Source organism: Notamacropus eugenii, chromosome 5, assembly GCF_028372415.1.
Source record: "Notamacropus eugenii isolate mMacEug1 chromosome 5, mMacEug1.pri_v2, whole genome shotgun sequence".
In the NCBI taxonomy this organism is placed as follows: domain Eukaryota; kingdom Metazoa; phylum Chordata; class Mammalia; order Diprotodontia; family Macropodidae; genus Notamacropus; species Notamacropus eugenii.
Genome location: NC_092876.1, coordinates 373068691 through 373091786, shown reverse-complemented (window position 1 = coordinate 373091786; position 23096 = coordinate 373068691). Strand labels below are relative to the sequence as shown.

At 37.4% G+C, this 23096-nt stretch overlaps 2 protein-coding genes across 21 annotated transcripts in view; one reads left to right on the top strand and one right to left on the bottom strand.

Annotated features, from left to right (window-relative positions):
• The window catches only part of CTPS2 (CTP synthase 2), a 147458-nt gene that overhangs the window by 62704 nt on the left and 61658 nt on the right, over positions 1 to 23096 (bottom strand). For all 20 annotated transcript variants that reach the window (XR_011968057.1, XR_011968056.1, XR_011968055.1 and 17 more), the window contains 4 exons: positions 22762 to 22850; positions 21512 to 21606; positions 20117 to 20179; positions 19931 to 19974 (listed from right to left, as the gene is read on the bottom strand). Coding sequence is in view for 14 of the 20 variants with exons in the window: in XM_072614267.1 (XP_072470368.1) it covers positions 19931 to 19974; positions 20117 to 20179; positions 21512 to 21606; positions 22762 to 22850 (291 nt within the window). In the remaining 6 variants the exon portion in view is untranslated. The remainder of the gene's footprint in view (positions 1 to 19930; positions 19975 to 20116; positions 20180 to 21511; positions 21607 to 22761; positions 22851 to 23096) is intronic.
• Positions 7158 to 12620, top strand: S100G (S100 calcium binding protein G). The gene is made up of 3 exons (XM_072614277.1): positions 7158 to 7244; positions 8339 to 8484; positions 12343 to 12620. The coding sequence occupies exons 2-3, from the start codon at positions 8347 to 8349 to the stop codon at positions 12445 to 12447; spliced, it is 243 nt and encodes an 80-aa protein (XP_072470378.1). The 5' UTR covers positions 7158 to 7244; positions 8339 to 8346; the 3' UTR covers positions 12448 to 12620.

Sequence of the window (23096 nt, the reverse complement as noted above, 5' to 3'; positions counted from 1 at the left end):
TTTTAATTTTTAGCTTAAATTGGCACTTTATAAATAATAAGGGCCAGATTATTGTTAATAAGAATGAGAATTTAATTATGGCTGAAGTTTATGTAGCTCTTTAAGGTTTGCTTAATCTTTACAATAACTGTGAGTTAGATACTATTATTATATTTACTATACATAAGGAAATTGAGGCTCAGAGGGGTTAAGTGACTTGCCTACGTATCTGAGGCAGGATATTAATTCCAGTCTTCCTAAATCCAGCATTCATACACATATGTATCATATATACATAGTGATTGCAAACATTATATGTGTGTATGTGCATATATACACATATTTACTTATTTACACACACATTTATGTATATAACTGGGACAGCTTGTGCTGGACAATTTGGTATGACTTGTTAATTATGTTTCTCTTTATAAGCAAACGAACTTACGATTTAACATACATTAAGTTTCTATTTAAATTGAATAAATTTATATTTATAAGTTCATTTATAATATATTTTACAAGCAAAACTACTATTTCTCTTTATGAACAAGTCTGGTGAGATACGTTTTTCTAAACAGAAACATAATTTGGCTTCTTCTATTCCTAATTTGGAAGGAACTCAGATTGTAAACTCCTTGGGCGCAGGAGCATTTTGTCTCTTTTTGTATCCCTGTGCTCAACACAGTGCTTAGTAAATGTTTATTGAATGAATGAATGAATCTGAGATGGAAGAAAGTACCATATACCATCTCAAGAAATTGTTCTTCATTGGAAAAGACTAAGAAAACAATTGTGCTTGAATTCTATCCTTGAATTCCTATGAGGAACAAACTACATCTAAAATAGAAATGCCTTGGTTACACACTCCACATTCACAGAAACCACATGGCTACCACAACCTTCTTCCTGGAAACTCTGATTTTACTCTATAAACTCTGATTTACTCTATAAAGTAAACTTAGTCTGATCCCTAGGGTAGGGTCACCTTCTCTTGGAAGTAAGCCACATATAGTAGAAAAAGGAAAATGGATCAATAAGTAACTAATATAAATGGCTTTACAGCTTTAGCAGATGTAAAATTCCATGTAAAAGGTAAATAACCCTCATTAACCTTTACCATTGCTTTCTGCAAGTCCACCTAATTTACTGCCCAGGAAGAGTACAACGGGTTCAAGTCATTTACTATGACCTAACTGCTTTAAGAAAAGTCTAGAGGAAACTAAATTCCCTTATCATAGACTCCTAAATGGCTCTTTGCATATGGAGGGTAAAAAAATGTTAATGACTTTTCTTATTGCTAGATGACTTGGTTCACCAGTCTTTGCCTTCACTGTAAGCTACTGTGCTTTTTAGCTCTCTGAAGTCAAGCCCATTTAGCCATGGCCTCTCTGCTTGATTATTTCTAAAAAAAAAAAGAAAAATTATTTTTATATTTTATATTTATACCTACCACCTTACATATTATTATTACAAGTCTAATATTTAAATATGAACCAGCATAAAACCATCCAATACTATTTCATGTTAATCATGTCACTCTTCTATTCTAATGGCTCATGGGATTCCATGAGAACATAAGCTCCCTGAGGGAAGAGACTGCTTTGTTTTTGTCATCTGTCCCCATCATGTAACACAGACCCCTGACATAGAGAAGAAAGTTTATTGAATTGAATGAGATGAAGTCTAAATTCTTCATTCTGGCACGAAAGGCCCTCCATAATTGGGTCCCCTCTTACCTATCAAAAAATCAATGAGTCAACAAGCATTTTTTAAGCACCAAGTTTATGGAAGCATTTTTAGTCTCTTAGACACCACCCCTGTCCTCAAGAACTTTCCATTCTATACCTCAGCACCATACCTCCTACTGCTTTCTAAACTCTAAGCTAATGTCTTCACTATCCCCTCTACATGCTGAGTTTAATCCGAACATGCTGCATTCACTCCTGAAAAGTCATGCTACTCACCCCAGCTGCTACTACTTACCTTTATTCTCCTTATCTAAACACTATTTTCTTCAAGGTCCAGGTTAGTCCCATTTCCTTCATAAAATCTTTTCCGGTGAACCACACATATCCTGGCACTTAATTATCTCCATTTTTTTGTATTTTATCATATACTAAAAGAGCCAACATGTGGCAATACAAGGAAAATTACAGCCAGAGGACCTGGGCTTGAACTCCTGGTCTGCCATTCACTGACAACAACCTGCATGAACTTGGGTATATCACTCAAAATCTCTAGGTCTTATTGTCTTTGTCTATATATTAAACTACAGGATCTCTCAGATCCTCTTCCAGTTATGTCTATAATCCTATATTTCCAATAAACCTATAATTTCCACAGTGTGGTTTCTCTCTTCATTGACAACAGATCTGAAACCTTTAATAACTTAGGAGTAGGGCCTTTGGGAGACTGCTGTTACCAGAAAAATTCACCCATCACTCCTTGGCAACTCCTTGGCAACCCAGAGATGGCCTCTTTGAGCCTTGCTAACCTGGTCCTTGGACAACAGGTTTACAATCTATCATCAGGTCCAGACCCAAAGTCTTTCCACTCTAAAGAGCCCACAAGAGTTTGTGCTCAGCTGGCATAGCTTTAGAGAACCCAGAGTCCCCTCTACAGAGGATGAAATATTGAAGCTGGACTTCTATGGATACTTATGGTATATTATTCTTTAACAAGTCTTTCAATAAATCTTAAATCCTTCTAAGTCATATAAACGAGAGCTGGTCTTTGAGTCGGGGGTTGTAGGTTCAAGTCTTGCCGATGACACATACTCACTGTATGATTGCAGGCAAATCACCACCTTTCTCAGCGCCCCCAGGCAACTCTCTAAGACTATAAGTGGAAAGGTAAGTATTGATCTACATTGGTCGAGGAAGTTTCACACCAAAAATTCCTTGTAACAATGAAATTGTGGGTCTACTGTATATTTCCAACTCCACTCCCCCAAAAGAAAAAAACTCCAATTAAATTTAGAGGTGAGAACAAGATCTTCTGCTTTTTCTATATTCCAGTACTAGTGCCTGGCACATAGTAAGCACTTAAAAAATGTTTACTAATTGATAACTAATTGACTATATTCCCCATAGAGTATCTACAATCCATGTGGGTTGGGCTAGGTTCTTTTTCCTTAAAGTGTACTTCTTGAGACTTAATCAGCTCAGGGGGCTAGAGGTTCAAGCTATTGTTTTCTAGTTGCCTGAGAACAAAAAGCCACAAGGAGCTCAAGTTACTCCCCAATGCATAACCTGATGACCACCAAGGGTAACTCAGAAGCCAGAGGAAGCTTCACTTAGCTGAATTGATTCAGTATCCTCACTACATATGCTTGTTGAAAATCCTTCCCTTGCTATAGCTAAGTAAATCTCTTTTGATTAACTGTTGAATGGATTACGAGTTTCTCATCTTATTCATAAACTACCAGGGGAACAATCTAGTCAGCCCTGGCTTGCAACCTGTAGTAATTCTGCTGAAAATCCAACCTCTCATTTAATCAACAAAGCATTTATTAAGTACCTACTATGTACTAAAAATGTTATTGGGCTCTAGGGACACATGTTACAAAGACAAAGGCAAAAACAATCCTTGACCTTAAGAATCCTACATGCTGCTGGAATTTCCTCCTAAGGGAGAAAATAAAAGTGATTAGAAAGAAAATGAGTGGAAAAGAGAAAATGTAGGTGCCTTTAAAACTATCTAAAAAAATTTGTTAACATGTATTCATTGCTGACCCAGATTTCTTACAATGGTGTCTTTACACAGGAATGACAGATATGTATAAACCTAGAAATACCATATGTACGTTTGTATGGGTGTGTGGGTGTGGGTGAGTGGGTGGGTGTATGTGTGTGAGTGTGTGTATGGATGAGTGGGTGTATTCCCCATAGGCAAAATTACACAGTCTTTACCAAGTGTTTGTTCCTGAAAGAAAAGTACTGCTTCCAGGATTGATAACTTATACTGACATTATCTTTGGTAATAGCTAAGCCTCCTAATACAATTCATGGAAACAATTTTCTTGGTAAGGCAATATTATTCTAAATGTGTAGTTGTCCAGTTGTTTTTCAGTCTGTTTAACTCCTCGTAACCCCATTTGAGGTTTTCTTGGTAAAGATCCTGGGATGGTTTACCATTTCCTTCTTCAGCTCATTTTACAGGTGAGGAAACTGAGGCAAATAGGGTTAAGTGACTTGCCCATGGTTATTCAGCTAAGTAAGTTTCTGAGGTCATATTTGAACTCAGAAACCCAGCATTCTACCTACTGTGTCACCTAGTCTGCCCAAGGGTGAGGGGCTTTCAGCTATAATTCTATTGCTGTTGATCAATCACTTCTGACTCTTTATGACCCCATTTGGGGTTTTTGTGCAAAAGATACTGGAGTAGTTTGCCATTTCCTTCTCCAGCTCATTTTACAGATGAGGAAATTGAGGCAAACAAGGTTAAGTGACTTGCCCAGGGTCACATAGCTAGTAAATGTCTGGGGCCAGATTTGAACTCATGAAGATGAGTCTTCCTGACTCTAGGCCCAGCACTTTATTCATTGTGTCACCTAGCTGTGCTATGTGATTAAACACCAGTGTGTATAAATTTTTAGAGAAAGGTAATGGAAAAGAAAATGTTATTTAACTTTAGTTATTAGACAAAAAAAAACCCAGCTCCTTTCAGTTAAAAAGCACAGGGCTCTAGCATCACCCATCACTATGAAAATATTCAGAACTTTTTGACATCTTGCTGTAAAGTGAGGGTGAATCCTAATTAAAACTTCAAGACAAACTCGGAATGTGTGTTATCTACTTCTAAGGTGCCAAATACATGGAGTAAGGCCCAAACCAGATTACAATATCGTTAGGAAATAGTTAGCAAAGTAAATAAAAATACAACAAAACACAGATAACATTAATAGGTGATTTTCTAAGTGAATATGACAGGAATTCTTATGTATGGTTAGTGGCTACCATTTGTATCTCAGTTTAACACCAGTGGTCTACATGGCATAATGGACAGAGTTGAATTGGGAGTCAAGAATACCTGGATTCATATGCTGAGCAGTATATGGGACATTACCATAGTAAAGTCACACTTCCAGAGCCTCAGTTTGACTACTTGTAAAAAAAAGTATAAGAATACCAACAGTACCTACCTAGGGTTGTGGTGAGGAAATGTATGTATATCACTTCATAGAAATTTAAAAGTACTGTATAAATGTCACTTATATTAGGAGAGCCCCATAAAGTAGTGGGCAGTTATGTGGCTCAGGGGATAATAGCACTGGACCTGGAGTCAGGAAGACTCATCTTCACGAGTTCAAATCTGGCCTCAGACATTTGATGTGTGACCCTGGGCAAGTCACTTAACCCTACTTGCCTCAGTTTCCTCATCTGTAAAATGAGCTGGAGAAGGAAATGGCAAACCACTCCAGTATCTTTGCCAAGAAAACCCCAAAAAGGGTCACAAAGACTCAGACATAACTGAAATATGACTAAACAACAATAGAGAGTAATGGATAGAAAAATGGCCACAAAGCTAGGAAGACCTCTCTCTGATTTGTCCCACTTGGGTGACCCTAAGCAAGTTACTCTAACAATATCAAATGAAGAAAAGATGCCAGTGTGCATTGGTGAAAGGAGATCCTCATCTGAGAGTTCTCTATGACAATGAAATCACAGGGCCAGTCACCATTCCCAAATTATAATCATTATATACTTTTACAACTGAAGACCAAATTCCTCTTGTTATCCCTACAGTTAGTATGTCTTTCATACCAACTGCTTTGGTAAACATGAGTAAAACAGTGAAATGCTGAGCAGAGAGGCAAAGATCCCATACTGAAAAGTCTGTTATCAAGTCTCCACCAATTTCCTATCTTGTTCTATTAGAAGTTATAGAGAAGTAAGTCCTACAATGATGGCTATTTACAATACCAAAGAAAGGATGGAGAGAAACACTCCAGAAACTTCCAAAGGTGCTCTGGGACAACTTACAGTCAACAGGAGAAAAATGATCCTGGAAAGTGCCCTCACAGAATGATATTCCAATAAAAGAAAATTCAGTTTCCCTGGGAAAACCCTAGAAGCTCCCTAGAAGACCATATTCCTTCTAGATGAACAGCAGTTCATTTATAAGGTTTATTTTTTAAAAGCTTTAGGGATAATTCATAAAGTGTGTCCTGGGAGGAAGGAGAGAGATACACAGGGAAGAAAACAGTTCACCAAAGAATCTAAAAATCTAAATCATTCTTCCATATATGCAACTAACTAAGAAGATGAATTAGAATTTAGGCAATCTTAAAAAATGAAATATAGCAATAACAATTTTTTTATTGAAAATTGAGTTCTTTTCCCCAACTTTCAAAGAAATAATTTGGGAAATGTTTCTTTTCTTCACCAAGAAAACAGCCAATCGCGCTTGAAGATTCATTCAGAGTACCTGCCCTCTGTTGATTATTTCCAATTTATTCCATATATAACTTCATTTGTACACAATTGTTTGCATGTTAGATTGTGAGTTCCTTAGTGGCAAGAGCTATGTATCCTTTGTACCCCCCATGTTTAGTACAGTACCTGGCAGGTATATAATAAATGTGACATAACTAGTAAGTACCCAAGGCAATACTGGAACCCAGATCCTCCTGATTTTAAGTCCAGTGTTCTATCTACTATACTAGGCTACTTCTCATTCATTTACAATAATACAAAGTAACTCCAAAAGGAAGAGAACACCAATGCCTGGGAAGAATCAGAAAAGACCCTGTATAGAAGCCAATGCCTAAGTTACACTGTAAAGAAAGCTAAGGATTCCCTGAAGTTATGTAAATGTATGAGAAATGTAAAGATTATATTCCAAAAGTCAATCTGTGCCTAATTAGCTTTAATTTTTTAAAAAATACATATTTATTCAAATTTCAAAATACAAAAGCAAGCACCAGAATTCAGGAGGGAAAATAGACAAGAAAAAAATTCAAATCTACTCTTAGGACTCTGGACCATTAGGCAATATGATGAGGTGGCCTTAATTGTAACTGCCCTTAATTGTAACTGCCCTTAATTATAAAATTATCTTTTGAGGTTCACACAGGTCTCGAGCTTAGGGTTCCAAAACCGTTAATTATTACCTTTAAGTGGCAAATAGCAAACAAAAGGAAAATGTCATAATCAGGGTGGCGTATGTCTGTAAATACTATAAAAAGTCAAAGGAGCCTCCTTAGTTCTTCACATATTCTCTCTGGACTCCTCTAGCTGTGCTGCTGCAAGGTAGACCAGGTAAGTCCAAATTTAATCCAATCTGAAATTCCTACTGCTCATGTTAGTTATGTATTTTCCTTATAAGAATGGTCCAGAAGGAAAGTCACAAAGAGAAACAGACTAGGATTGCTTTGAAAACTACAGGTCAACAGATATAAAAAGAAAAGTAAACTGCAATAAAAAGAAAACTTGCAATTTCCTGTACAAACCTCTTTTTCTGTTGTACTATATATATGTCAATGCCCAATCTATTTGATACTAATTAAGTTCAGAATAAAAGTAAAAATTAACTGGGAAAAAAAAATGGGTTCATTCCTAGTATGGATTGAAAGATACTCTTTTCCTCAGCAGGCTAAAGAGTAAATATTTTCTATCAGTGTCTCTACTAACTTAGAGGTTAACTGTTGTTCTCAGATGCACCTTCAAAGGTATATCTGTATGTGCTACATTAAAAGAGAAAGGTATTACCAGTTACTAATGATTGGACCAATTTCTAGAAGGCCCAACAACTTCTGATTCAAAAACATTTGCAAGTAATGATTACTAACTTGCTTTCTCAGCTTCAGATCCCTCTGTACCTTCCTCTAAGAAGGAACACTGAAAAGCAGGGATGACACTGATGTGAATCAGCTAACCCCTGCTAATGGTCCTATCTTCCTATTCCATCCTATGTGTCTTCTCTCCCCTCTCTTTCACTTACTTCTATTCCTTGTCTTTTTCTCAACAGCACTGCTTAACCCTACTAAAGGCATTTAGAATTAAGAAGCTGTTGACAGAGGTAGTGTGGTACAATGAATAGGCTAGGTTAAAATCCCACTTTTGATACATATCTGTGTGAACCTGGGCAAATACTTAGACCCCCTCAGTGCCTCTAGGAAACCCTCTAAGACTATAAATTGGCAGAGCAGTCATCAATATGCACTGATTGCCTCACTAAGGGTTTTTTATATCAATGAAACTGTAGGTCTGGACCACATTTAAAAAGGACCAGAATTTTAAAATACCTAAGCAAATTTTTACATCAATTGACATGCCTGGTCCTTTCATTTGACCTCTTCTATATAAGGCTGGCATTTTTTTTTCAATTAATTCATTTCCCTCTAAATTTACAGGAAACAAAATGAGTACATCAAAAAAGTCCCCTGAAGAACTCAAAAAAATTTTTGAAAAATACGCAGCTAAGGAGGGTGACCCTGACCAGCTGAGTAAGGATGAATTGAAACTGCTCATTGAGGCAGAATTTCCACATTTATTGAAGGTGAGTAAACTCAGTGGTTCCACCTGGCCTTACAATGCATGTATGTGTGCATGGGTGAGGGTGAGGCTGGGAGAGAAGAACTAGACAGGACACATAAATGTAAGAGGTAGAACGCAGTGGCAGTTGTGGTACAGTGGATAGAGCAGTAGACCTGGAGTAGGAGGACCTGAGTTCAAATTCAGCCTCAGACATTTTCCAGCTGTGTGACTCTTGGCAAGTCACTTAACCATGACTGTAGCCACCACCCCTCCCCCCAAAAAAGGTAAAACACAAAATAAACACCCAGAGGGTACCTGAGTTCACCAGATTCAATTTCACTGAGTAAAATCTGCCATTTTCTTGGGGACAGATGCTAGCAAAGTTTAGCAGTGGACAGGGGGAAGGGAGCCAAGCTGAGAACTAACAGCGACAGTTTAGTTTGTTCTATATTTCTAAGTTACTTTATAAATACCATAAAGACACTATGAACTGGTATGCTTTTATCAGTTAACAAGCATGTTTTTTTCCCTTCCATTTCTCCCTCCCCACTAAAGAGATAAAAAGAAAAAAACAAATCCTTATAACAAATATACATAGTCAAGTTTCTCCATGGGTTCCCATAATTGAAGAAACAAAGCTATATCTCTAAATCTTCAGTGACAAGACTAGTTTTTATGTAGTTGTTCAGGGCCACTCATTTAATTCAAAGAGGCTTTTTTAAAAAGGGCAACAAGTGATTTCTGGACAATTACTGAAAATGAATTGATTCTCTTTTGCCATAATATCTCATTTCAGAACTACCTTAAAATTGTCCAAAAAGAAAATACATCCACATTTTCCTTGGGGGCAGAGGGGATGAGTCTCTGCTCCCTATTTGCTTGTTTTTAAAGCCTCTTTCCTATGGAAAAGAAGCATTAGACCTCCAGAATTCTATTTCCTTAGAACCCAATCCTGCCTCCCAAAGATTTATTTTATATAAAGTCAAGTTGCCTTACTTTTAGATTTTATTCAGAAACACTTATTGTCAATGTGATGCCATAGAAGGAAATTTAATTTCCTCCCCCTCTCCATCCCCTCAAGTTCTCAAACACAGGATCAGCTTATTGGGGTAGTTAAGTTGAATAGTCAGTAGAATGCTGAACTTGGAGGAGCTCAATTCAAACCCTGCCTCCTTCACCTTATTAGCTCTATGACCCTGCGTAAGTCATTTATATTATGTCAGCCTACATTTTATAATAAAACACCCATTCATCAAATCTCCCTGGGTTGGTGTAAGTATAAAATGAGATAACATTTGTCAAACATTCTGAAAACCTTAAAGTACCGAATGAACATTAGCTATTATTTTCTCTTAATTAGCTGTATGACCCTAGGTAAGTCATTTATCTTATCTTAGCCTAAGTTTCATCATAATATCTCCCATTCATCAAATCTCTCAGGGTTGTTTTTAAATATGAGATAATATTAGCAAAACATTTTGTAAACTTCAAAGTGCTAAATGAATATCAGATATTATTATTATCATCATACTGTTACTTTAAGCCATCTAATCCATTTCCTACCTGAAGCATGAATAGACCACACAACAGTATTCCTAACAAGTAGTCACCTACTATCTCTATACAACTTACAGTGATAGGGAATTCACTATCCCATGCCCTCTAACTCTAGAGGCACCTCATTCAATTTTTTGGTAATACTAATTGTTTTTTTATTTCATTTTGGAGGCAATCTAGGTTAAGTGACTTAACCAGGGTCACACAGCAAGTAAATATCTGAGGATGGATCTGAATTCAAGTCCTCCTGACTCCAGGGTTAGTGCACTATCCACTGCACCACCTAGGTGCTCCGATTCTAACTGCTAAAATATTTTCCCCCCTAGGAAGCAATGAGAAACAATAAGAAAGACTGCTAGATTTGAAGACAAAAGAATTAAGTCCCAATTCTACTTATGCTATTTTCTACCTGTGTGATTTTGGGAAAGTCACTCCCTCCATATGGGTCATGGTTTCCCCATCTGAAAAAAAAAAATGGACCTGGACTACATGGCCTCTGAGATGCCTTCTGGATCTAAATCTATAATTCTATGTTTAGGCAAATTCTACCTTCCTGTAACTCCAACCCATTGCTTATTTCTCACCTCTGGAGGTTCTGGCTAGGCCAAGCAGAACTGTCATATTAAAATCTGACATTTCTTTAATAGGTAAAATACAAAAGGCCTTTGAGAAGAATAAGCTATTAGAAATAGAAATTAGTTTAATAAAACAGAAAAATAAAATTCTGTTTTTTAAAAATAAAGTATAAAATAAGCATAAGAAAAAATAAACAGGAAAAAAATAATCCAGACAACTCATTTGAGCATATTTTAAAGGCTCAGAGAAACAAAATACTCCAAAGTCCTTTGAAAGATTCATTTTCCAAATAACATCTAACTGGGTCTACTGAGTGATCTACTCACTTAAAACAAGCACATACCTTGGTCTCTGGTTTCACCATGATAAATGGATGAATTACAGTCTCATTCACGCTTGGCATAAACATCAACACAGAAGCACATATTTTGTGCCCATATATCAGAAACAGAATAGTATTCATGGTTTATTTTTGTAATTGTGGCACATCGCCAAAATCTCTCACACAGAGTCCTAGGTCTGCCTACATTTTGCTGTTCTCGTATGAAGCTGCCTTAGGAATAAAATACTCATTTTAGGAATAAAAACTCATTCCTTGAGCATGACATCGGACTCGGAGTCAGAAAACCTACATTCGAGCTCAAGCTTACATCCACTTATTAGCTTTGTGATCTCTGAGTCTCGGTTTCCAGTTACAAAGAGAAGATAATAATCCTTGGACTATCTACCTCACAGGGTTCCTATGAGGAAAGGAAGGCTCTTTGTGCAAAACTTCAATGTTTCAAGGATTCAAAGTGCACTCATGAACTCAGATTGTAATTTCAGTATAATTTAGTAAAAGGTTTTTAAAAATGTCAACGGTCCCTATAAGCCTCAGTTAAACTTCAGAGATGTACAAATATGAGCTATAATCTTTATTAGGAAGCAAGGCAACATAATAAAGTAGAAAAAATGCTATATTTGAAATCTGAAGACCTGGATTCAAATCTTAGCCCTGCCATTTATTAACTGTGTGACCTTGGGCAAGTCACTTAACTGGACCTCAGTTTCCTCATTTGTAACATAAAGGGTTTGGACAAGATGGTTTCGAAGGTCCCTTTCAGATCTAGCTCTCTGATTTTTATATTCTTACACAGGGGAGTAGGAGCAGCTTGCTCATTTAGCAGCCAGGTATTACATATTTCCTAGGATCTATCTGAACTTCATGGGCTATTGATATTTCTAAAATCTAAATTGAGTCTACTGGGTCCCAGATAGAGGGATGCCCATGCCCGAGGTATCAACATTTTTATGGTCATGAAGCAATATAATTAAAGGCAGTTTCCATATATACATAATGAGTACTTTATATACATTATTTTATTTCTATACATATTATACATATTATGTTTATATACATACACATATATTTAATTTACTTCACAATCTCATTTTACAGATTATCCAGGTTAAGTAACTTGTCCAGGATCACCCAGCTAGTAAATATCTAAAGTTGGGTTTGAATTCAAATGTTTCTAACATCAAGTCCAACTCTCCATCATACCACATTCTCTGCTGACATTAGTTTTCTCACTACTAAAATACAACCAGAAGTTCCCCCAAATGCATATATTCACAGCCTTTCCAGAAAAGCAGGGCCAACACTTTCCCTTTTCTTACTGGTAGAAATTACAACAGCAGCTGACTGACCTTCTCCCTCTCCCTCTCCCTCTCCTCTACCCACTAACCCTATTTAATCTTTAACCAGGGGACAACCAGTCTGGATGACCTCTTTAAAGAATTGGACAAGAATGGTGATGGAGAAGTCAGTTTTGAGGAATTCCAGATCCTGATAAAAAAGATATCCCTGTGAGCTCCTCCCTTGGAAACAAGCAAGCAGCATGCCACCAAGACAGAGCTCTACTCTTGCCATAAGTCATGAAACCCCTGAGCAGCTACCCTTAAGCCCAAGTTTTCATTCTCCAGCATTGTGTGGTCCTGGTTAGGAAATCAATGTATTGTTAATAAAGGTATTCTTAAATATTCTTCACTTTGTAAATATGTTCTCCACAGAAACTTTATGAGGGCATAGTAGGAGGCAGCTTGATGTAGAGAAGGGGTTCTTAAATGGGGGTCCATGGAACCTACCCCCAAGTCTGATTAATTTCATGGGATCCCATAAGCTTGGATGAGAAAAAACTTATATCTTTATTTCCATTTGGTGGGTTAGTTTTGCAGTACAATACAATTTATTTTACACAATTAAAAACATTACTCTGAAAAGGGGTCCTTAGATTTTACCAGACTGCCAGAGGAATCCGGGATACAAAAAAAAAAGGTGAAATGCTTCTGATGTAGAGGCAAGAGTCCTGGCCTGGGAGGTAGGAGACCTAGGTTCTAGGCACTATTTTCAGTCTACTTTGCTGTGTGACACTGAGTAAGTTACTTCCTTGCTAGGCCTGTTTCCTCATCTGGAAAATGAGGAGCTACAAGTTACGCTAGTAACAATCCCATATTACAATGTTGTTCGTTCTCAAAGACAACTAATGACATCAGAAGGGTGATGTCTTGACCTGCAAGTGAACTGGATTTAAGTGAGACAGGACTGCGCAAAGTCATCAGCCTCACTCTCTCCTCCAGAGTCTTTGGAATCCAGTGGCAAGATATTGGTCAGGATGACTAGTGATGGTCCTTGATGTAGTGGGAAACCTTGGCCTTTTTAAGCTAAGGTCTTTCTGAGGTCTTAGTTTTTCCACCCATTCAGTGATAAAAAGCTAAGTGAGAATTAAGGCAAAAGATGGCCTAATTTGTATTACCAAAAGGATCAATCTGGGAGGGGAAGACCCTCAGAGTTTTCATATCACACTAATAACCTGCCATGGACCTCCTTAATCAATGGCCTTTTCCACAAGCCACTAGAAAAGTACTCCTTAAACCCAGGGTTCCCAATAATGAAAAACTCCCTTGGGAAATACACTTCAAGTTTAAATAAGGCTCGTAAATAAAACAAAGTAAAACTAATAAGCTAGACAAACCAATCTATCCATCCAAGTGTCCTTGACTCTGTGCTGTTTAGCATGTGTCAGCACTCTGATTTTCAGTTCTACATGGAATACATCCAAAATAGACATAATATACAGCAATGATTTTTCTCTTACACAGTAAGTGGGAAAGGCTTGAAATTCACAATATACAATACAATAACGTAGGGGGAAGCTTGTCTCCAGAGGTCAGTCAATAACCTAAATTCACCAAAAAAATCAGTTCCCTACTTGGTTTCCAAGTAAAGAGTTTTGAACATATGTGTGTGTGTGTGTGAAAGAGAGAAACAGACAGACAGACAGAGATCCCCCTGGCCAGTCTGGCTAAACATATAAGAATAATGCTTTTAAACCAAAGACCTAAAAGGCCACATGTGGCCTCGGGACCAGGTTCCCCACAGGAGTTAGGGTCTACCCTCTCTGGGTTTTCACAACATTGCTTCATTGTGGTTTTCCTTTCTATCCTGTCAAACAGATAATTAATTCTCTCTTCTTTATAGGATCAACATGCATGCCTCAACTCCTACATGTTAGAATACTGCAGGGCTCTCTACTAGGTCCCTTCCTCTTGCCCCTGTACATTCTGTCTCAATGCATCTTCAGCTGCCATAGATTCAGCTAACATCTCTATACAGGTGACTTTCAAATCTACAAATCCAGCCCTCATCTCTTTCCTGTGCTCTAGTTAATCAATACACATTTACTTAGGTACCTACTATGTGCCAGTCACTATGCTAAGCACTAGGGAGACAAGAAAAGGTAAAAGGCAGTCCATGCCCTCAAAGTACTAAGGGGGAAGACAAAATGCAAACAGCTATGTACAAACAAGTTTTATATATAGGATAAACTGGAGATAATTAACAAAGAGAAAGCACTAGAATCAAGGGGGGATTAGGAAAGACTTCCTACAAGAGGCAGGGTTTTAGCGGGCCTTGAGAAGAGCCAGGAAATGGAAAGGAGGAGAAAGAGCATCCCAGGAATGAGAGATGAACCATGAAGATGCCCAGATTTGGGAGATGAAGTCCAATGAGAAGAAAGGCAAGGAAGCCAGTGCTATCAGATCAAAGAGTTGTGGGTGGAGGGTTAAGTATAAGAAAGGTAAGGAGAGCACATTATAAAGAGCTTAGAATGCCAAACCGATGATTTTATAGTTGGTCCTAGAGGTAACAAGGAGCCATTAGAAGTTATTGAATAGGGGAGGATTTTGAGCTTTAGGAAGATCACTTCAATAGATGGGTAGAAGCTGTACTGGCCTTGTGGTGAGCAAACAAACCAGCAGGCAATTGTAAAAGTCCAGGCAGGAGGTGATGTGTGGTTCTACCAGGATGGTGGCAGTATCAGAAGGGAAGCAGTGCATTTAAGATATGCTACAAAAGTAAAATGGACAGGACTTGGACAACTAATTGGTTTTGGGGAGTGAACTAGAATGAGAAATCAAGGATGACACCAAGCTTGCAGGCCTGGGTGGAGTTTTTAACAATAATAAGGAAGTTTGGAAGGGGGATGTAGTTACTGTAACAAACAAGGGAAAAAGAGGCTTTTTTTTTCTTTTTGTTGAAGTTTCTGCATAAATCATGATTTCCTTCTCAGAACTTCTATAAAACTTATAGTCTGTCCAATTCATTTTGGACCTAAGCATTATACTGTGTATGGCCTTTTCACTGATGGTTGCAAATCCACTGCAAACAATAAAATAACAAAATGTTTGTAGAAAAAATATTTATGATTATTCATTAAATATGAAAGCATTGGGGCAGCTTCTAAACTCTGCAATAGACATACCAATTAGCCCCAGTCAAGTTCCCTTGGCCTTTCACATCTACCTTCTATACCCCTTCTACTCCCTCTTTCCAAACCCTATAAATACATATCCCCAGGTTTATCCCCTGGGTCTTTCTCAGGATTTCAACTATTGCTTCCATGAGGACAAGTTCCATCTTTTAAAATAATGAACTTTTTCTAGAAGGTTACGAAAATTTATGTCTCAGTATAAGATACTTGGTTACAAAACCTCAACAGTTTTTTCCTGTTTTCTGAAGTGGTACGGATAGGTACACAATCCAAATCTGTAATGAACTAACCTCTTATCCTTTCTTTTCTTATTATTTTTTTTATTCTTTCTTTTCTTTTTTCCTTTATTTCATCCAACTAGCTTCTTTGTCTTTAATTACAGAGACATTCAAAATAGAACTTTGTCTTAAAACAAGCATCAAGTGACAGATGACAAAGAAGGCAATGTGATGAGGCGAAGAAAGTCAGATGTGGTTTCAAAAGGCCTGAATTCACATCCAGTCTTACATATTTACTACTGGAGTAAAGTTTGGCAAGTCATTTCACCTCAGTGCCTCAGTTTCTTCCTCTGTAAAATGGGGGGAGTAGACTAGATGACTTTTATGGTCCTTTCCAACTCTAATTGTAATGATATTTTTTATTCTCTCACTTCATCCTCTAACTTGTTCATCTGTGCATATTTCACAAATCAGCTGTGATAAAACTTGATTTAAAATTAAATCTAATCTTGAAGGCACGGTGGCAAGGAAGTGATAGACAAGATAAATGACTAAAATTGGCATTAGCATGTCAAAGCCTACAGTTTCAGGCTGTGTCAGAGTGTCAGCTTAAGAATGCTACTGCTTTGAATATTTACTAATTTTTTTTCTCCTTTTAGAAAATCAGTTCTCTCTTCTACAAGTGATTTTTCAGAATCATGCAGCAACTTAAATAAATGAAAGTTGCAAAAAGTGAAATTCTCACCAACAAAACAGAAAAAGAGCACTGAGTGCATAATAGTAACTCAATCATTTGACTAAGACCATAGCACCATATATTTAGAGCTGGAGGGAACCCCACAGGTCCTCTATCCAAACCCCCTCATTTTATAAAGGAGAATGAGGCCTAGGAAAGTTAAGTATCATAGCCAAGGTCACAAGCGTCAGAGACTGGATTTGAATCCAGGTCCTCTGACTCCAGCAGCAGTATTCTTACTATCCAAAAGATATGAAACAATTTGTATATGGCACAGTAGAAAGGAAAAGGACAGTAATTATCAGTGACTTGATTTATCTGGGCAGAATACAAGAGTAGAGAAAAAAAGACCTCAAAACAGACTAAGGAAATCTGATTTGTTGTAGAAGCACTGGATACCTTTATTTCCTAACCTATCAGCTCTGCTGGGGTAAATGGAGAAAGAGGAGAAAGAGAAGGGAAAGAGGAGAGGGAAGAATGGAGGGAGAGGGAGAGGGAGGGAGAGGGAGAGGGAGAGAGAGAGACAGAGAGAGAGAGACAGAGAGAGACAGAGACAGAGAGACAGAGATAGAGATAGAGACAAAGACAGAGACAGAGAGAGAAAAAGACAGAAGGGAAAGGAAAGGGGAAAAGAAGAAGGAAATAAAGGAAAAAGGAGAGAAGGAAAGGAAGAGAGGTATAAGGAAAGAAAGAAAGGAAGGAAGGAAGCAAGGAAGGAAGGAAGGAAGGAAGGAAGACAGAAAAGAGAGAAAGAAAAAGAAGGATGCAGGAAGAGGCAGAGAAGGAAAGGGGAGGGGGAGAGGGAGAATGCTAATCAATGAAACAAAATGTTATTCAATCCATTTCCTGAGTAAATGAGAAAAGTAAAAAGGCTTTTAGGCTGAGTCTTTTCATCCTTATCTAAATAAGTCTATTCCCTTTTTCCTACTTCTTTTTGTATTTTATCTAGAGAACATAGTTGTTCTGTACTTTGTCTACTGGTTTCTTTGAAGGCTTTAATACCCAAGAGCTGCCCTAAACGAAGGTCAGGAGGGTCAATGCAATGAACATTTATTGTCAATGAAACAGGTTTTTAACAACAGCATTGAATCTGGTGGGTGGAGATACTTTTATCAGGCATTTCTTTATGTACCAACAGTCTCATATGGAGGGCTCAGAATATTAATACGGCAGCCTCATCCCTTCCCCTCATCACTGACCCAAATACTGTTGGTTCAGACGTTGAAGACATGGAGAACTTTCCTCAGCCAGCTGATTGAAAGCCAGTAATATTTCCAGCATTTTATTTGCTCTGGCTTTAGCGGACATTTTGAAACAAGTTGGTTGAGAAAAAAAATGTATGAAGGACAAAGAGTCATTAAAGGCCTAGGGTTGTTACCGCTATGTAACAGTGACCTCTTCTGGCAAAGTTACTTTTCTACTCCACAGAAATCTTATTTAAGGAAAAAAACAACACACATGCAGTTATTAACCTGGTACAACTATTTCCAAATTTACATCAAAGAGTATTTCTCATGTAAATGAGAAGTCATCACAGACTTCTAATTAGTATCAGCATTTCTAATACCTATAACTTGAAAACACCATCTGCTTTATTAGATACTTTGGTAGTATGGTGGATAGAATATTAGGCTTAGAAGGAAGAAAACTCATCTTCCTGGGTTCACTAACTGTGTGACCCTCAGCAAGTTACTTAGCCCTGTTTGTCTCAGTTTCCTCATCTGTAAAATGAGCTGGAGAAGGAAATGGTGAAGCACTCCAGTATCTTTACCAAGAAAAAATACCAAAATAGGGTCACAAAAAGTCAGACATAACTGAAAAACAACTGAACTTGGTCCCATTGACTTTTCTGGTTTTCCCTAATCCTCTATATCTAAAAAGCTGCCAAATCCTATCAGTTCTGCCCTACTCTCTCCACTTACACTGGCAGGGACTATCCTGTAATTCAGATACCCATTGCCTTTTTTTGGACTGGAAGACTGATGGTCTTCCTAATCCCAGTCCCTTCGCTCTCCAATTCACTGTTCATACAGTTACAGCATGATCTTCCTGACTACCCTGCTCAAAAAATTTCATTAGCTTCCCACTGACTAAAGGATAAGATACAAACTCTTCAGACTTGCAGTTACAACATGCTATAGTACAACTGACACTTACTTCTCCAGCTTCAAATTCTATGTCCTTAACTTCACATTGTTCCTGTCTGTCATCACCACGTGGACCACAGATCAAAAAGGACTACTGGTTATCTTCTGATCACATATTTTGCCTTTCCCGTTCTCGTGGCATTCACACCTACAAGATACTGGCCTCCTTCAGGGCTGAGATCAGATAGTCTTCTCTTCCATGAAGCCTTCCTTAATCTCCCCAATTGAAAGTCCTCTCTTTTCTACTATTTCTTATACCTTTGTTTTGACCCTTCCTTTTCCCCTTATGACATGTACACAAAAGTACAAGTATATGAATTTCTTTAGAGCAGGAATATACTGTTTTCTAGATTATAAGCTCGTTGTCTCTTTTTGTATCCACAGTACACAGTGCCTTACACATAGTAAGCATTTAATAAAGGTTGATTGTCTTGCAAAGAGTACACATCTGAAAACTGCTGGTCTGAATTCTTTAGAGCATAAAGTTATTGTATTGTCTCTATGTGCTTTTTAGTTGATTCAATACTCCAATAGTAACATATTTATTAAATGCTAGGTGGCACAATGGATAGAATACAATGGCTAGAGCCTGGACTATGGAAGACCTGAGGCCAAATCCAGCCTCAGACACTTAAAAGCTGGGGAAGTTACCTAACCTCTGCTTGCTTCAATTTCCTCAACCGTAAAATGGTTTTAATAACACCATCTACTTCCCAGGGCTAGTATGAGTACCAAATGAGATATTTGTAATATCTCATGTACAATGCCAAAGATAATACAAAATATCATGAGAGTTCATAGGAGGGTCAATAATTCTACTTGCATATGAGGAAGATGGTAGTCAGAGTGGGAATAGATGAGGGAAAGATGGATGGAAGAGGTGACACTTAGACTAAGCCTTGAAGAATTCCTAGAAATTAAATATAGAATATACTGGACCTAAAATTATTGATCTATGATAATATACACCAATTTTACTGCTTAGGTATGTGGACCTTAAAAACTGCTGGATCACACCCCTTTGCCAGAAAGGTGATGGACTCAAGATGCAGAAGGACATAGTCAGTTTTGGACACTGTCAATGTGGGAATTTGCTTTGCTTGATCATGTTTATTTTTTTTTTTTTACAAAGGTCTTATTTTCCTTTTTTGTTACTCAACTAAGGCGGGGGGAAATGGAAAGGTGAGAAATTGAAAATAATTATAAAATAACTTTAAAAAAAAACCGCTGGGACAGAAGAAGGTTAAGGACTGCAACAGGTGAAAAGTTGATAGAACAGACTATATAAAAATATATGAGTCTGGAGGCAAAAATAATTTTATGATTAAAGTTATATTTTGATAATACAAAAAACATGCTGTATACATTTGGGAAACAGGATATAAAATCATCAAAATCAGTAAAAAAAAATAAAGTCACTTACAACAGGAATGCTGGTGGTTGGTACAAATTCTGTAGAGTCGGCATCTGGGCATTAAGAAAAAAATGCTTCAGTAAAACTTATTTCACCAATTTCCCTTAAATAAGATATGTCTGAGTTTTTATTTATCTGAGTTTTTTTAATTAAAGAATTGATTTAAGTGAGTCCTTGAGGGAGCCCTAGACTCACCTTTCCAACCAAGGCAGTTCCTGGCAAATTCCACCACTGCCAACTGCATCCCTAAACAAATTCCTGTAGAACAAGGGAGAACACATCATCACTGGATATGAAAAACCATAAACGTAACTACAAATATGCCTAATGAAAGGTCTTTGCCTGACATCCATTGATCCAATGAGATATCTGAAAGTGCTTAGCCTCGTGCCCAGCATACAGAAAGTACTGAGTAAATACTTATTCTTTTCCCTTCTCCCTTCTGAATCACACATAGCATTGAAACACAGATTTATGTGGCCTCTCACTTAAGGAGTCATGATTCCATCAGTCTGGATCTATCACTAAACACAAATTATAATTTCTCTACGTAGAGAGAAGGAATGAAGGAGAAAAGAAAGGAAGGAAGGAGGGAAGGAAGGAAGGAAGGAAGGAAGGAAGGAAGGAAGGAAGGAAGGAAGGAAGGAAGGAAAACTAATGAAAAACCCCAAGAGATTAAATAATAATTAATAGTTAATTTATTATTAATAGCTAATAATAATTAATAGTTAATTTATTAATTAGGCTAGCTAATAATCAATAAATTGATGATCAGTGATTTTTATTGACAATCAAAAACAAAACAATGAATTCTTTAAATACCTTTGTAAAAGGGGATGCCCCTGACAGGAGAAATCAACTCTGATTGGTGGACATTTAATGAGGCAGTAGGCTAAAAGTCTAAAACTCCTGCCGAAAAAAATGTCTTGGCCACGAGACTCAACAGTCTCCAGCAATATGGACAGAGGAATTCATCTCCATCCAAACCACTCTGGTTGGTTTTCTCCTTCATAGGCTGGGTCACCCTAAACTCAAATGGAGGGGTGCAAGGACAAGGGCTCATTTCCATGGGGCAAGAATTTGACTAGATTAGAATCTGTTCATACCCTAAATAGAAATAAGGTCTCCTAGCTGAGTGGGGTCCCATTCAAGATCAAGGAGCATATTCCCCAAGGATTAAGGATATCTCATCAATCAGACATATCCTTTAGAGACTGACTGACCAGCCTACAGGGACTGGATCCTAAATGAGGAAATGAAGGAGGAAAAGGCCTGGATCTCAGTTTAACAATTGCTTATTAATATGAGAACAAAATAATAACTTCTGAAGGAAGAGAAAGGGGAAGGGAGGAAAGAAGGAAAGAGAAAGGAAAGAAAGAAAAAAGGATATAAACATTTATTAAAGACAAGGCTAAAAAACTTCTCACTTACCAAAACAAAGTAAATGGGCTTACTCTCCCCACCCCGTATCTCCAAACTGAAGCTTTTGATAGTACAAACTCAGATAAAAGTTACGTTCCAACCCTACTAGTTCTCAAAAATGAGGGACATCATGTCATTATATTGTTAATGATATGAACTGAGTCTTACCCAGAAAAGGTATTTTCTTTGTTCTTGCCCAAGAAATTGCCCGGAGTTTTCCCTCTGTGCCCCTATAGCCAAAGCCTCCTGGTACTAGAATACCACTGCAAACAACCACAAGAAGGGTTGAGGTAAGTGTCCATCATTCCTTTGATTATCTACCACCACCATTCCTAACAAATGGCAAATCAAACATCAATAAGCACTGTTATACATACCTGGATTTTTAAATGTGAATTAGGTTTTAAAAAACAAAAGCATAGTCCTGCATAATTCCATTTAACATTTGGTAATGGTCAACACCACTCATGAAATTGCAGCAATTGTATCATTTCAATTTCACTCATGTATTGAAAGATGATGGCAACTAGTTTACTTTGCCTGAGGCAGGTGCATGATCTGATGTCAATTCAACAATCCACAATTACTTATGAATTGGCTGTCACAACTTCTCTTCTTAAAATCTTCCCAGGGATGAAGAAAGTTTGCACCACTATGTGGTATCATTTGGTGTAACACAAAACTAGTGAATATTTCCTAGTCTTTTTTGTTCCTATTTGGCATAATAACTGAGGGAACTTAATTAAGAAAAAATAAATTTTGTTTCAAACTCTGTTCCAAAGAGATTATTCCCTGTCCCCACAAAAGGCATTATAAAATGATGCCAAGAGCTATTAAATTCAAGTGCACACTTGAAATCAGCTAAAGTATCTGAGAAGATAGATGATTATCAGAGACCTCAATGTTCCAATGGACTGATATATGGAGTATTCAGATATTATGTGTAGTGCTATAAAATAATTCTATCTAGGTGGTCCCCAATAAAATGTGAGAATGATCAGTCATATGGAAGAGCAAAGCCTCAGGTAAATGGTGAAAGCAGGAAACTATAAAACATGAGCTAAAAATAAAACAAATATTATTAAACCATCTTGTAATTTAACTTGAGATATCAAATATTCTTATCACTCACCCATACAAAAACAAAATATACCCCTTCCAGGAGGTCAAAGTTTTCAATGTACAATTCTACAATACAATTTTGAAATCCAACACATTACTTATTCCATCCCCCTCTCTTTTACCAGCCAATTCCCATCATGTTTACAGGCAGGATTTAGTGACCTTGAGTATATCTTTTAAAAATAAATTTTGAAATACACAAAAACTATACAAGGAGTAAGATATCTGACTGTTTCAGAGTCAGAATAAAGAGATCCTCCCATGTATCTACTGTATACAGTGTTGTGGGTACTCACTCTGCTTTACACAGCTTCTGCCAGGCTTCGTGGAATTTCACAGGATTCTCAACCTCAGAAGACTGCTCTAGATCAGTAGAATCTACATACTGAGAAGTAAATCAACAAGTTTATATTAAGTACCTACTATGTGCCAGGCATCATATTAGGCATACAAAGACAAAAATGAAACAGTTCCCACCCTAAAAGAGCTTCCATTCTGTGCAGAGAAACAACAAATTCCCATATAAGTAGATACAAAATAAATACGAGGCAATTTCTGGTAAGAAAGCACTAGTAACTACAGTGGGGAGTGTGTAAGAGGAGGGGGAGGAATGTTGGGAAAGTGGAATATG